Source organism: Ranitomeya imitator, chromosome 7 (assembly GCF_032444005.1).
Source record: "Ranitomeya imitator isolate aRanImi1 chromosome 7, aRanImi1.pri, whole genome shotgun sequence".
In the NCBI taxonomy this organism is placed as follows: Eukaryota; Metazoa; Chordata; class Amphibia; order Anura; family Dendrobatidae; genus Ranitomeya; species Ranitomeya imitator.
In genome coordinates this window covers 215,663,856-215,677,128 of record NC_091288.1, presented here as the reverse complement: position 1 = coordinate 215,677,128, position 13,273 = coordinate 215,663,856, and the positions used below count along the sequence as shown (strand labels likewise).

Genomic DNA, 13,273 nt, shown 5'->3' with positions numbered 1-13,273 from the left:
TTTAAACCGGAGAAGTGCTTTTTCTCAGCAGTGGAGTAGGAGCAACCAGACGCGGTCTTCTGGCTCCGCTCCATTGCGGTAACCCAGTGACAGTAGCCCTACGTAGAAAGCCATTACAATATTGTCCCTATGTACAAGAATATAACTACTATAATACTGTCCCTATGTACAAGAATATAACTACTATAATACTGCTCTTATGTAAAAGAATATAACTACTATAATACTGCCCCTATGTACAGGAATATAACTGCTATAATACTGCCCCTATGTACAAGAATATAACTACTATAATACTGCCCTCTATGTACAAGAATATAACTACTATAATACTGCCCCTATATACAAGAATATAACTACTATAATATTGCTCCTATGTACAAGAATATGACTACTATAATACTACCCCTATGTACAAGAATATAACTACTATAATGCTGCCCCTATGTACAAGAATATAACTACTATAATGCTGCCCCTATGTACAAGAATATAACTATAATACTGCTCTTATGTACAAGAATATAACTACTATAATACTGCCCATATGTACAAGACTATACTATAATGCTGCCCCTATGTACATTATAACTACTATAATACTGCCCCTATGTACAAGACTATAACTACTATAATACTGCCCCTATGTACAAGACTATAACTACTATAATGCCCCTATGTACAAGAATGTAACTACTATAATACTGCTCCTATGTACAAGAATATAACTACTATAATACTGCTCCTATGTACAAGAATATAACTACTATAATACTGCCCCTATGTACAAGACTATAACTACTATAATACTGCCCCTATGTACAAGACTATAAATACTATAATACTGCTCCTATGTACAAGAATATAACTAATATAATACTGCCCCTATGTACAAGAATTTAACTACTATAATACTGCCCCTATGTACAAGAATATAATTACTATAATACTGCCCCTATGTCCAAGAATATAACTACTATAATACTGCCCCTATGTCCAAGAATATAACTACCATAATACTCCCCCTATGTCCAAGAATATACCTACTATAATAATGCCCCTATGTACAAGAATATAACTACTATAATAATGACCCTGTGTACAAGAATATAACTACTATAAAACTGCCCCTGATATACAAGAGAATAACGTCATAAGCAATTATTTTATTGTAGCTATATCTGTGTCCAGTATTAAAGTATCAATATTTGTCCACAGGAGTCAGTATAATTATATCCTTGTGCACAGCAGGCAGTATTATTTGGCTATAGCCTTTGATGTATTTTTACCTTCTGAATGTTATATATTTGATTCCTGTAAACCATGAGTTTCATCATCATCTTCCTATTTAGTGTTGACCGATGAAAATCACCACAGAAGACACCGGGAGCTAACTGTCATTCATTTAGTTATTCCCTTTAATATAATGTACAACCATAGGCTGCCAGGATCTGCTGGAAGTTGTAGTTTTGCTCTTGGTTGAGACACAGATTGACTTGGAATTTAACTATCTTACATTTTGGACAAGTCTTCATTAGAAAATGACATTACAACAGTGATATATATAGGCTGGAGATCAGAGTGATGGGCACCGCCATGGGGTCCAGCAGTAGGGAGACCAAGGCCAAATTGTACTTCTTCGACTTCAAAGTGCTGATTTCATTAATTTTTTTATAGGATTCATAAAAAAAATGTAGGGATTTTTCCGCTTATTATTCTTTGTGCTGTTGGCCACCCAGCTTCTCCAGAAACAGAATTGTAGAAGTCTGACCGCAACCTGCAGATATTTTTTTATAACGCCCTTTATCTTGCCACCACACCCAGAACAAATTCCACAAATATATTTACTGGAAACATCCAGAGCGAAAGTGAAAATGATCTGGTACCTCTGCATTTACCCCTTCTTCTCTGTTCTACAGGTGCTCATCATCTGTTCTTCTAAATATCATTCCTCTTGTCACATCCATTGTACAGTTCCATCAAGGATTGTAAAAATTTGGGATTATAGTGAAAGCTTCTCTGTACTAAATATACATTAAGAGCAGAAGTTTTTCCCCTGGACTTAAGGGGAAACTACAGGAAGAAAATTCCCATTGTATCAATGCAGACGGCTCTGCCAAGCGACAATGAACATGTGTGATGTAACACCAGGGAAATATGCCATAGACAGTTAAAGGGGTTTTCTTGCAGCATGGAAGGGTGCACTGTTTGGACCAACGGCTCAACCTTGCCGTATAGCCGAACTGTCAGTCATCCGAAGCCCACTGACTCCCGGCAAGCAGGAGGCAGAGGAGCGGTGCTCTCCTGAAGATAGATCCTGAGAATAATGCATGACTGGTGCATTTACTGCGTGTTCTCTAAAAAAAAAAGCATATGTCTAAATCAAACCTAGTCGACGGTAATCATTTTTTAACCACCTTTGCGCCAATGATTACGTTTGAACACCTTTTTTGTGACATACAAATGTAAACGTCCAGCAGTGTAAAAAAACACACACAAACCTGAACAGGACCTAGCTGGTGGTGGAGACTGATGGCGTCGCATCGAAAAGAAGATATGCTCTCCAAGATAAGTATTAAAGGCTACAAATCTTGGCCAAAAGTGAATGTTTTGTTTTATTTTTTGCAAAGAAAAGAATCAAAAGTTACAATTGGCGAAAAAGACTAGGAAAGTATCACAACAGCGAGCTACAAATAAAGCCTCACTTGCAACAGGCAAAAGCTCAATGTCCTTTTTTTCCGCTATCTTAGCTTCTCTGGTTTATAACCTGTTCCTTCAGAACTTCTCTATTTCCTCAGAACTTTCTGCAGTCGATCACGTGATTCCTTCACTTTTGCTGCCTCCTCATTAACCTGCTGAGTTGTCTGTTGAACTATTCTCTGAGATGGATCTTCTTCCGACATCTTTTTAATTCTGGACTCTGCTTCTTTAATGCACGTCTGTAGGAACTCCACGATTTTGCCATCAATTTCGGGGTTTGGTTTTGGGTTTTTCTCAGTGTAGTTTTCCAACGTGATAAAGTGAGTTGACTTTAACTTTTTCAACTTTTCAATAAATTCGCCACAGTTCTTGGAGGACGAGTGTGTGATGACAATGATTGGGTGAATTCCTGTAAGTACAAAAAAAATCTCATAGTGGAATGGATCTGGCTTCAAGAAGAGTAAAAATACGATACCTATAAAGATAATTGGGACCATCCTACCCTCCATGGAGATCAGGTAAATTACTGGGATGAACAAATAATTGGGAAACCAATGAAAGGAAGAAAAGACAAAATGAAAAATATTTCTTGTTCTAGACTCACTAACTAGCAATCGTGATGGACTAGGACCTCTAAGTTATGATATGGGGTCAATGTCTGCATACTACACCCCCCAATAAAGGTCCCGTTGTTTTACGCCCTTCCAATACAGTTATTTCTGTTTATTTTTCTCTTGAGAACCAGTAGGACGAGAAGTTAGCTCCTTCCTCCCTCTGTCGAGATCTTTTTTTTTTCCCCCAGACAACACTTCTCTTGTTCTTTGGCAGTGCTTTATAGGAAGCGTGCAGTTTTATCACTGTGCTTGACTGCCAGGCAGAATTGAAGAAAGGAACAGAGAAGAACTTCTGGGTGGCCGAGTGACAGAGGAATTTGTCCTTGTAGCTTATAGCGTAATCACTGGAGAAGGACATCATGGTCAGAAGAATAGAAGGAGCACGGCGAAGAGGAACACCAGCAATCCGATGGCTGAAAACTATCAAGATAACAGCGGAGAAGACCCTGGTGGACCTATCTAGGCTGCACAAGATCGATCTTCCTACAGATTCTTCTTTCATCAAGTCGCCATGGTTCGAGACCGAGCCGAAGACGGCCGCTAAAATAAAAAGTTTATATGGCTGATAGCGGTAGATATCAGCCGGCTACTTCCTATCTCAGAAATTAATCAAAACTACAAAGAAATCACCAGGAAAAAAATTATTCCATGGTTATAGGTATTCCTATGAATATAGACCCTACTGGTTATGAAGAAGAAGTAATCCTAGATATATGAGGAGTTGGAAATGAGGGATGTAGTGCAATGTTGCATTCTGGCAGCCATGTTGTATGGCATCATCGAGTTTTGGACACCTACCTGTGATATTGACCGTCACTCCATCTACTAAGAAGGTCTAACCAAAAACCGCAAAGTGGTCACCTACCCGTGATGCTGTAAACCTCTGCTAGTAACTTCTCAGCATTTTCATCCCAGACCGTTTTGCAGCTGAAATAAAATGTTTCCTTTCAGACACATTCTGCTCAATCAAAGTAAAATATGCTAAAAAAAAATAACCGAGGAGCGAATCACTTCTCATAAATAACCGTAATTCAGGAAAGGCGTCTGCAGCGCGAGAACATTGCGGGATGAGTGCGAGAACGGCGTAGAACATAGAACTAAAGGTGCGACAACCTGAGACTACAATTGCCAAACCAGCTTTCGTAAGAGTGCTAGTTCCTGATCATTGATCAAGTCAGCGATCACCTGACGAAAAGGTCAAAACACTCATTTATCAGGTGATTGGATGGTTTATGTGGCATAAAAATCATGATTATTGGTATACACAGAGGATGTGCTGCCGATAAAATGGTGCTATATGAGCGCAGAATGATCATATTAGGTTCCAATATGTTCCCATAATTTCTCCTCTGCCAATAAGTGCTAATCAGTACGTATATACTGTAGCCTGCTGGTGCTTGTTATGGGCCAAAATGGTCCCGTCTAAATGTAACTTAAAGGGAATTTATAATTAGGAAATGGCCTACTCTTGAAATATATAAGATTTAGCACAAAAATATATTTTTTTTAAGTCAAAATCTTGCAGTTCTCGCACCGGCCACTGGGACTTTTTTTTTATTGTCTAACTCAGTAGTTCCCAAATTCAAGTCCTCACGGACCCCACGGGTCACGTTTTCAGGATTTCCATAGTGTTGCACAGATGAATCAATTCCTGATGCCTTGATGAAACTTCCACTACTTGCGCAATCCTAAGGAAATCCTGAAAACATGACCTGTGGGGTCCTTGAGGACTGGAGTTTGGGAAACACTGCTCTAACTTCTTGCTGTTTCAGGAAATGCACATTTAAATTAGCAGCAATGAGGAGACTCCGCCCCTATCTTTTGTATTGAAGCATCTAATGAGCAAGTGCAAAGTTCATTGTGAAGCATCAGCTGTAACCACCTATTGTGATTGGTGGATCCTGTGTATAAAGGTGTTACCTGCCATTGTAATCCTGCCTTTAATGACAATGTGACTTCTGAAAAGTCAAGAAGTATCATTCTAAAATTGCCCCAGTGGCCAATGTGATAATTGCAAGGATACAAATTTGTGCATTTTAATGTGCATTTTAATAATCTATATAATTGTCTAAGGGTCACTTCCGTCTTTCTGTCTGTCTGTCACGGATATTCATTGGTCGCGGCCTCTGTCTGTCATGGAAATCCAAGTCGCTGATTGGTCGCAGCAAAACAGCCGCGACCAATCAGTGACGGGCACAGTCCGGAAGAAAATGGCCGCTCCTTACTCCCCGCAGTCAGTGCCCGATGACCGCATACTCCCCAACGGACCGCGTTATGCCGCGGGTAACACGCTCCGTAACCGCTGCTATTAACCCTGTGTGTCCCCTATTGAAAACAAGAATGTAATATGTCAATTATATTGTTATTCTTAATAAAAATCTTTTTGAATCAAAAAAAAACAAAAACCTGTGTGTCCCCAACTTTTTACTATTGATGCGGGATCAATAGTAAAAAAAATGTAATGTTAAAAATAATAAAAAAACAAAAAACCTGCTATTCTCACCCTCCGTAGTCCGCCGAGCCGCTCGCGCCTGCCGCCATCTTCCATTCCCGGCGATGCATTGCGAAATTACCCAGAAGACTTAGCGGTCTCACGAGACCGCTAAGTCATCTGGGTAATTTCGCAATGCATCCTGGGAACGGAAGATGGCGTCAGCCACGCCCGTATCGCCAGAGCTTCGGTGGATCCCAGGGGGTGAGTATATAACTATTTTTTATTTTAATAATTTTTTTTTTAACAGGGATATGGTGCCCACACTGCTGTATACTACGTGAGCTGTTAGATACCGCGTGGCTGCTATATACTATATAGGCAGTGTTATATACTCCGTGGGCTGTGTTATATACTGCGCGGGTAGTGTTATATACTACGTGGCTGCTATATACTGCGTGGGCTGTGCTATATATTACGTGGCCAGTGTTATATACTGTGTGGCCTGTGTTATATACTGCGTGGGCTGTGTTAGATACCGCATGGCTGCTATATACTACATAGGCAGTGTTATATACTCCGTGTGCTGTGTTATATACTGCGTGGACTGTGCTATATATTACGTGGCCACTGTTATATACTGCGTGGGCAGTGTTATATACTATGGCTGCTATATACTGCGTGGGCAGTGTTATATACTACGTGGCTGCCATATACTGCGTAGGCTGTGCAATATATTACGTTGCCTGTGTTATATACTGCGTGGCTGCTATATACTGCGTGGCTGCTATATACTGTGTGGGCTGTGTTATATACTGTGTGGCCACTGTTATATATTGCGTGGCCTGTATTAACGCATCGGGTATTCTACAATATGTATGTATATAGCAGCCACATGGCACAGGCCATGTAGTATTTGTTTGCTATATACTACATGGCTCCTATATACTACGTGGCCTGTGCTATATACTATTCTAGAATACCCGATGCGTTAGAATCGGGCCACCATCTAGTATTAAGAATAATAAAATAAATTGCCAGAAATGTTAAAAAAAAAAAGAAACACAAAACCCTAACAGTCAATTATTTTCTAATGACACATTCCAATCAGAATCAGAAAAGTGTGAACAGCGGCTTTAAAAATGTATAATAATAACATCCTGGTCTGTGATTCTCACCTGTTTCTTACAGTGTGGGATTATTCTGGATATTCACTATGTCTCCGTTCATTGAGTAAAAAAATAAAAGTAAAAAAATTTGATTATTGCAAAAAAAAAAAACTTACCTATGTACAAACACAGGGACCACAAGATCTGTGGGTTCTCTTCTTTGCTCTTCTTTATATACTCTGTAAGCTTCTCTTATGGATATTCCAGTCCAGGTCACTTTCCCCAATTCCCGAAGATGCCCTAATGGGAGAATAGACAGGTGATGTCGGAGTCAACTTTCTTCTACATTAGTGACGAGTTATCGGCCACTCTCCAATACCCGTCTGATAGCAGAGCTGGTCTTCAGCTTTCCTATATGTTACTGGGGTTTCCCTGAATACAAGGCCAACTTTGGACACAACAAATTTACAAGCAAATTTGACAGTTCTGCACCCTAAAATTATGTGCACAGAGTTTTTTGAGAGTCCACTCCAAAATCATGCCTGAAAAATTGCTCAAAAATTGTTGAGTTTTTGGAGCAGAAACTGAGCGCAAACTCAACGTTTTTGAGGAGTTTTGTGGTTTAGATGAGAATTTGGAGTTTTCTATCAGTTTCTGCTTGAAAAGCTCCATGTGCACATAGGTTTCTATAGTACAACCACTTTTCTGGTCACATGTTCAGTCTTTTGAGGTTTTTTTTCACTTTAGGTTTTGAAAAATGCCTGTTGGGAAAATAGGAACTGCAGGTCACTTCTTTGAAGTAGCTTCAAACTAGGCACTGTCCAACTAAAAAGCTGCAAAAACACTTCAGGAAAAATATAATCTTTTCAAAACTGCTTCAGAAATCTAACATTTCCTCCAAAAACTCAATGTCGTAGAGAAAATATAGTAAAATTCACAAAGACATCTCCAGAGAGCGGACAAAATACCCTCACATTGATCATAATGGATTAGTTTAAACTGGGGAAGTGAGAAAGAGCTGAGACTTCACAGGGGGATCTGATGAGATCCAGCCAACAAGCCTAGGATTCGTATACTCATAGACAGAAAAGTACAGCGGCTTCCTCTCTTCAAAGGAATCAGCTTCCCCTGTTCAAAGTAATTATCTCAGACCTTCTGGGCCAATGATGAATATTGGGGTTTGCATCGATCTGATATTTATAGGAGATATATTTTCTGTGTCGTAGTGAAATGATGAACAATCACTTACATCACTGTAAGGCCATTCTAACACTTCTAACTTAATATTGACCAGATGGATGATGCTATGGTTTGCATGTTTCATCTCTATAGAAAGGTAAAATGGTGATAAGAAACATGACAACCATATCTCCTGCCTGGGACCTTCAGGGGTGAAGATATCCTGAAAGTTGAGCATCTCATAAACTTCCAAAAGACCAAGCACATCCGACGACCAGCCCCCATATGAGTTCACCAAGGGGAGGTATGTGGGCGTAACCTTGATCTAATAAAAATCAGAGTTTGAGTTTGGTCATTAGTTAGGCTAAGGTATAGCTTGCTGTAGGTTCTGTCCATTTTCCTAAGGAGTACCTCCCTCCACTAAGCGCTGATCTATTTCTGTGACAGAGGTTTAGTACTTTTCTTTTGTCATCCCTTTTATTGCATGTGATTGTATATACCGCATTGTTTTTTTCCCATTTTATATCATCTTTGTATATTTTTTTATAAACGCTGCCTACTTTTCCGGATTACAGATATAAAATGTATTAGTTTTGTTCCTCTTGCTCTGTAAACCGCACCCCTGAAGCCATACGCTACATATAACAGGCTTCCAATCAGCCTGTATAAATGATTGGTGGTGGCAGCGAGTAGTTCTTTCTGTTATTGCAGAGTTGGCAGTGACCGTAGCGGGGCATGTATGTATATATTCCTTGTGTTGGAATTGGAGGTGTATATACCATATGCTCACTGTGAGTTTCCCAAACACCGGCCTAGTAGTGGAACCAGCCCTGGCCTAGTCCATCACTCATCAGTCAATTGCATAATTGTCCTGATTGGAGGCAGCTAAGTAACATCTCCCTGACAAATTAGTGGAAGTGGTGGGTTCTGCGCTATTCCCCACCGGTGTTTTTTTTGACTCTTCAGAAGAGAGTGTTCTAAAATTGTTCACATAAAAAAACTTGACATTTTTGATTACGTAAAAAAAAAATCAGTTTGCACATAGCCTAAGGGTGTGAGTTTTTGCAGAGCTTATGGAGCGGAAACTGGGGGGAAACTGCATTTTTTAGGAGGATTTTGGAGAGTTTCTGCTTTACTTACCTGATGATTGTGCATACGACATCAACAGTACAGATGTAGAAGTGAGTGATGACGATGACATCATGTCTGCACATACCTGCCAGTTATACATGTGACATGATCCATACTGCTCACCTCCAGATGTAGAAGTGAGTGGTGACGATGACATGACGTCTGCACATACCTGCCAGTTATAGATGTGACATGATCGGTACTGCTCACCACCAGATGTAGGAATGAGTGGTGTCGATGACATGACGTCTGCACATACCTGCCAGTTATAGATGTGACATGATCGGTACTGCTCACCTCCAGATGTAGGAGTGAGTGGGGTCGATGACATAACGTCTGCACATACCTGCCAGTTATACATGTGACATGATCCATACTGCTCACCTCCAGATGTAGAAGTGAGTGGTGACGATGACATGACGTCTGCACATACCTGCCAGTTATAGATGTGACATGATCGGTACTGCTCACCACCAGATGTAGGAATGAGTGGTGTCGATGACATGACGTCTGCACATACCTGCCAGTTATAGATGTGACATGATCGGTACTGCTCACCTCCAGATGTAGGAGTGAGTGGGGTCGATGACATAACGTCTGCACATACCTGCCAGTTATACATGTGACATGATCGGTACTGCTCACCTCCAGATGTAGGAGTGAGTGGTGTCGATGACATGACGTCTGCACATACCTGCCAGTTATACATGTGACATGATCCATACTGCTCACCTCCAAATGTAGAAGTGAGTGGTGACGATGACATAACGTCTGCACATACCTGCCAGTTATACATGTGACATGATCGGTACTGCTCACCTCCAGATGTAGGAGTGAGTGGTGTCGATGACATGACATCTGCACATACCTGCCAGTTATAGATGTGACATGATCGGTACTGCTCACCTCCAGATGTAGGAGTGAGTGGTGCCGATGACATGACGTCTGCACATACCTGCCAGTTATAGATGTGACATGATCGGTACTGCTCACCTCCAGATGTAGGAGTGAGTGGTGTTGATGACATGAGGTCTGCACATACCTGCCAGTTATAGATGTGACATGATCGGTACTGCTCACCTCCGGATGTAGGAGTGAGTGGTGTCGATGACAAGACGTCTGCACATACCTGCCAGTTATAGATGTGACATGATCGGTACTGCTCACCTCCAGATGTAGGAGTGAGTGGTGATGATGATATGACGTCTGCACATACCTGCCAGTTATACAGTCATGGACAAAAATTTTGAGAATGAGACAAATATTAATTTTTCCAAAGTCTACTGCTTCATTTTTTCTAATGGCAATTTGCATATACTCCTGAATGTCAGAGTGATCAGGTTAACAGCAATTACTGTACTTGCAAAGTCAACATTTGCCCAGAAAATGAACTTTAACCCCCAAAACACATTTCAACATCATTGCAGTCCTGCCTTAAAAGGAGCAGCTAACATCGTTTTAGTGATTGATCCATTAACACAGGTGTGCGTGTTGATGAGGACAGGGCTGGCGATCAATCAGTCATGATTAAGTAAGAATGACATCACTGGACACTTTAAAAGGAGGCTGGTGCTTGGTATCATTGTTTCTCTTCAGTTAACCATGGTTATCTCTAAAGAAACACGTGCAGCCATCATTGCACTGCACAAAAATGGCCTAACAGGGAAGAGTATCGCAGCTACAAAGATTGCACCTCAGTCAACAATCTATCGCATCATCAAGAACTTCAAGGAGAGAGCTTCCATTGTTGTTAAAAATGCTCCAGGGCGCCCAAGAAAGACCAGCAAGCGCCAGGACCGTATCTTAAAACTGTTTCAGCTGCGGGATCGGACTCCCAGCAGTGCCAAGCTTGCTCAGGAATGGCAGCAGGCTGGTGTGAGTGCTTCTGCATGCACTGTGAGGCGGAGACTCTTTGAGCAAGGCCTGGTTTCAAGGAGGGCAGCAAAGAAGCCACTTCTCTCCAGAAAAAACATCAGGGACCGACTGATATTGTGCAAAAGGTACAGGGAGTGGACTGCTGAGGACTGGGGCAAAGTCATTTTCTCTGATGAATCCCCTTTTCGATTGTTTGGGACATCTGGAAAACAGCTTATTCGGAGAAGAATAGGTGAGCGCTACCACCAGTCTTGTCTCATGCCAACTGTAAAGCATCCTGAAACCATTCATGTGTGGGTTTGCTTCTCAGCCAAGGGAATCGGCTCACTCACAGTCTTGCCTAAAAACACAGCCATGAATAAAGAATGGTACCAGAATGTCCTCCAAGAGCAACTTCTCCCAACCGTCCAAGAGCGGTTTGGCGCCCAACAATGCCTTTTCCAGCATGATGGAGCATCTTGCCATAAAGCAAAGGTGATAACTAAATGGCTCATGGAACAAAACATAGAGATTTTGGGTCCATGGCCTGGAAAGTCCCCAGATCTTAATCCCATTGAGAACTTGTGGTCAATCATCAAGAGACGGGTGGACAAACAAAAACCAACAAATTCTGGCAAAATGCAAGCACTGATTATGCAAGAATGGACTGCTATCAGTCAGGATTTGGTCCAGAAGTTGATTGAGAGCATGCCAGGGAGAATTGCAGAGGTCTTGAAGAAGAAGGGTTAACACTGCAAATATTGACTTGCTGCATTAACTCATTCTGACTGTCAATATAACCTATTGGTACTCATAATATGATTGCAATTATATTTCTGTATGTGATATAAACATCAGACAAACACTAATAAAAACCAGAGGGCAGCAGATCATGTGAAAATAGAATTTTGGTGTCGTTTTTAAAAATTTTGGCCATGACTGTAGATGTGACATGATCGGTGCTGCTCACCTCCAGATGTAGAAGTGAGTGGTGACGATGACATGACGTCTGCACATACCTGCCAGTTATAGATGTGACATGTATAACATGTATCACCTCCAGATGCGGATGTGAGAGGTGCCACCTAACCCCTTTTAGGCGCTTTCTGAATACTTACTGAACTGGGCGCTCATCTCTAGCACCTCCGTTGGATTCAGCTTGTTGAACCCCCGGTTATCGATCATCACCAAATGGTTTGTCAGTTCAAATTCCTTTCTCTCTATCGTCATTCCTCCATGATTTGAGCCAGAAGGCGCCGTGTTGTTGTATCCTCCGCCCTTCATTACACACAGGCAAGAATTAATGAGCGACGATTTCCCTTGACCGAGCATCCCGAAGACTTGCAGGAGGACTCTCTGGATTCCGTTGTTGATGTTCCCCAAAGTGCGACCCGGGTAGTATTCAGTAACGATCTGCCACGGAGATAAAGACGCATTCGCCATCTTAAACCCCCCGGTCTTTGGACAATACATGGTCAGCTAAAGCTGCAGCTGCTCCAATACGTTCAGTTTCAAAAGTGAAAGTAACTTTGGAAAAAAAGGCGGAGAAGAGATCAGCAGATTATTCGGGGACAGAACCATGCATTTAAAGGGAAACCACATAATTCAGATACAGTGGTTCATGTGATATGTCCCTGATCTTTGGTTCTCCTTTAAAAAAACAGCGCCACCCCTGTCCAAAGGTTGTGTGTGGAATTGCTGCTCAGATTCGATCAACTTAATTTATGTCTGGTGTCCGCAGCATTACAGCATCACTCCATTACGGTTATCAAAATATTTTTAGATTTTATTTCACTATTTGTATTTGGGGAATAGCGTGGTGATGACAACTTTTATGTTATGTTTGGGTATTTTTGTTTTTAATTTTTTTTTACATTTTTCAATAATTACGGTATGTAAGGGGGGGGGGGGGGTCAGATTGTCCCATTGGCAGCGGCTCACTGCAGACTGTCATTAAGTTTCATGTATGCAGTGTGCTCACCCTAGTGGTGACTGCAGGCACCACCTCTACCCTAGCTGTAATCCTAACCTGACCCTAGTACCACCTCTACCCTAGCTGTAATCTTAACCCGACCCTAGTACCACCTCTACCCTAGCTGTAATCCTAACCCAACCCTAGCACCAGCTCTACTCTAGCTGTAATCCTAATCCAACTCTAGTACCACCTCTACCCTAGCTGTAATCCTAACCCGACCCTAGTACCAGCTCTACTCTAGCTGTAATCCTAACCCAACCCTAGTACCAGCTCTACTCTA

General features: G+C 41.4%; 1 protein-coding gene across 1 annotated transcript; it reads right to left on the bottom strand.

Moving 5' to 3' along the window:
* Window positions 1-2,596: 2,596 nt before the first annotated feature.
* LOC138645485 (uncharacterized) lies at window positions 2,597-12,547 on the bottom strand. The gene is made up of 4 exons (XM_069734843.1): window positions 12,137-12,547; window positions 7,031-7,154; window positions 4,180-4,241; window positions 2,597-3,109 (listed from the first exon to the last, which is right to left on the bottom strand). The coding sequence occupies exons 1-4, from the start codon at window positions 12,489-12,491 to the stop codon at window positions 2,787-2,789; spliced, it is 864 nt and encodes a 287-aa protein (XP_069590944.1). The 5' UTR covers window positions 12,492-12,547; the 3' UTR covers window positions 2,597-2,786.
* Window positions 12,548-13,273: the final 726 nt, after the last annotated feature.

Bases quoted from the DNA above. Each gene is read 5' to 3' on its own strand.
- LOC138645485 (XM_069734843.1), bottom strand. From the start codon at position 12,491: ATGTATTGTCCAAAGACCGGGGGGTTTAAGATGGCGAATGCGTCTTTA. The intron at 4,242-7,030 runs GTAAGTTTTTTT...ATTTTATTTCAG, and splicing joins GTCCCTGTGTTTGTACATAG to CTGCAAAACGGTCTGGGATG. The intron at 3,110-4,179 runs GTAGGTGACCAC...TTGTACTTACAG, and splicing joins AGAGGTTTACAGCATCACGG to GAATTCACCCAATCATTGTC.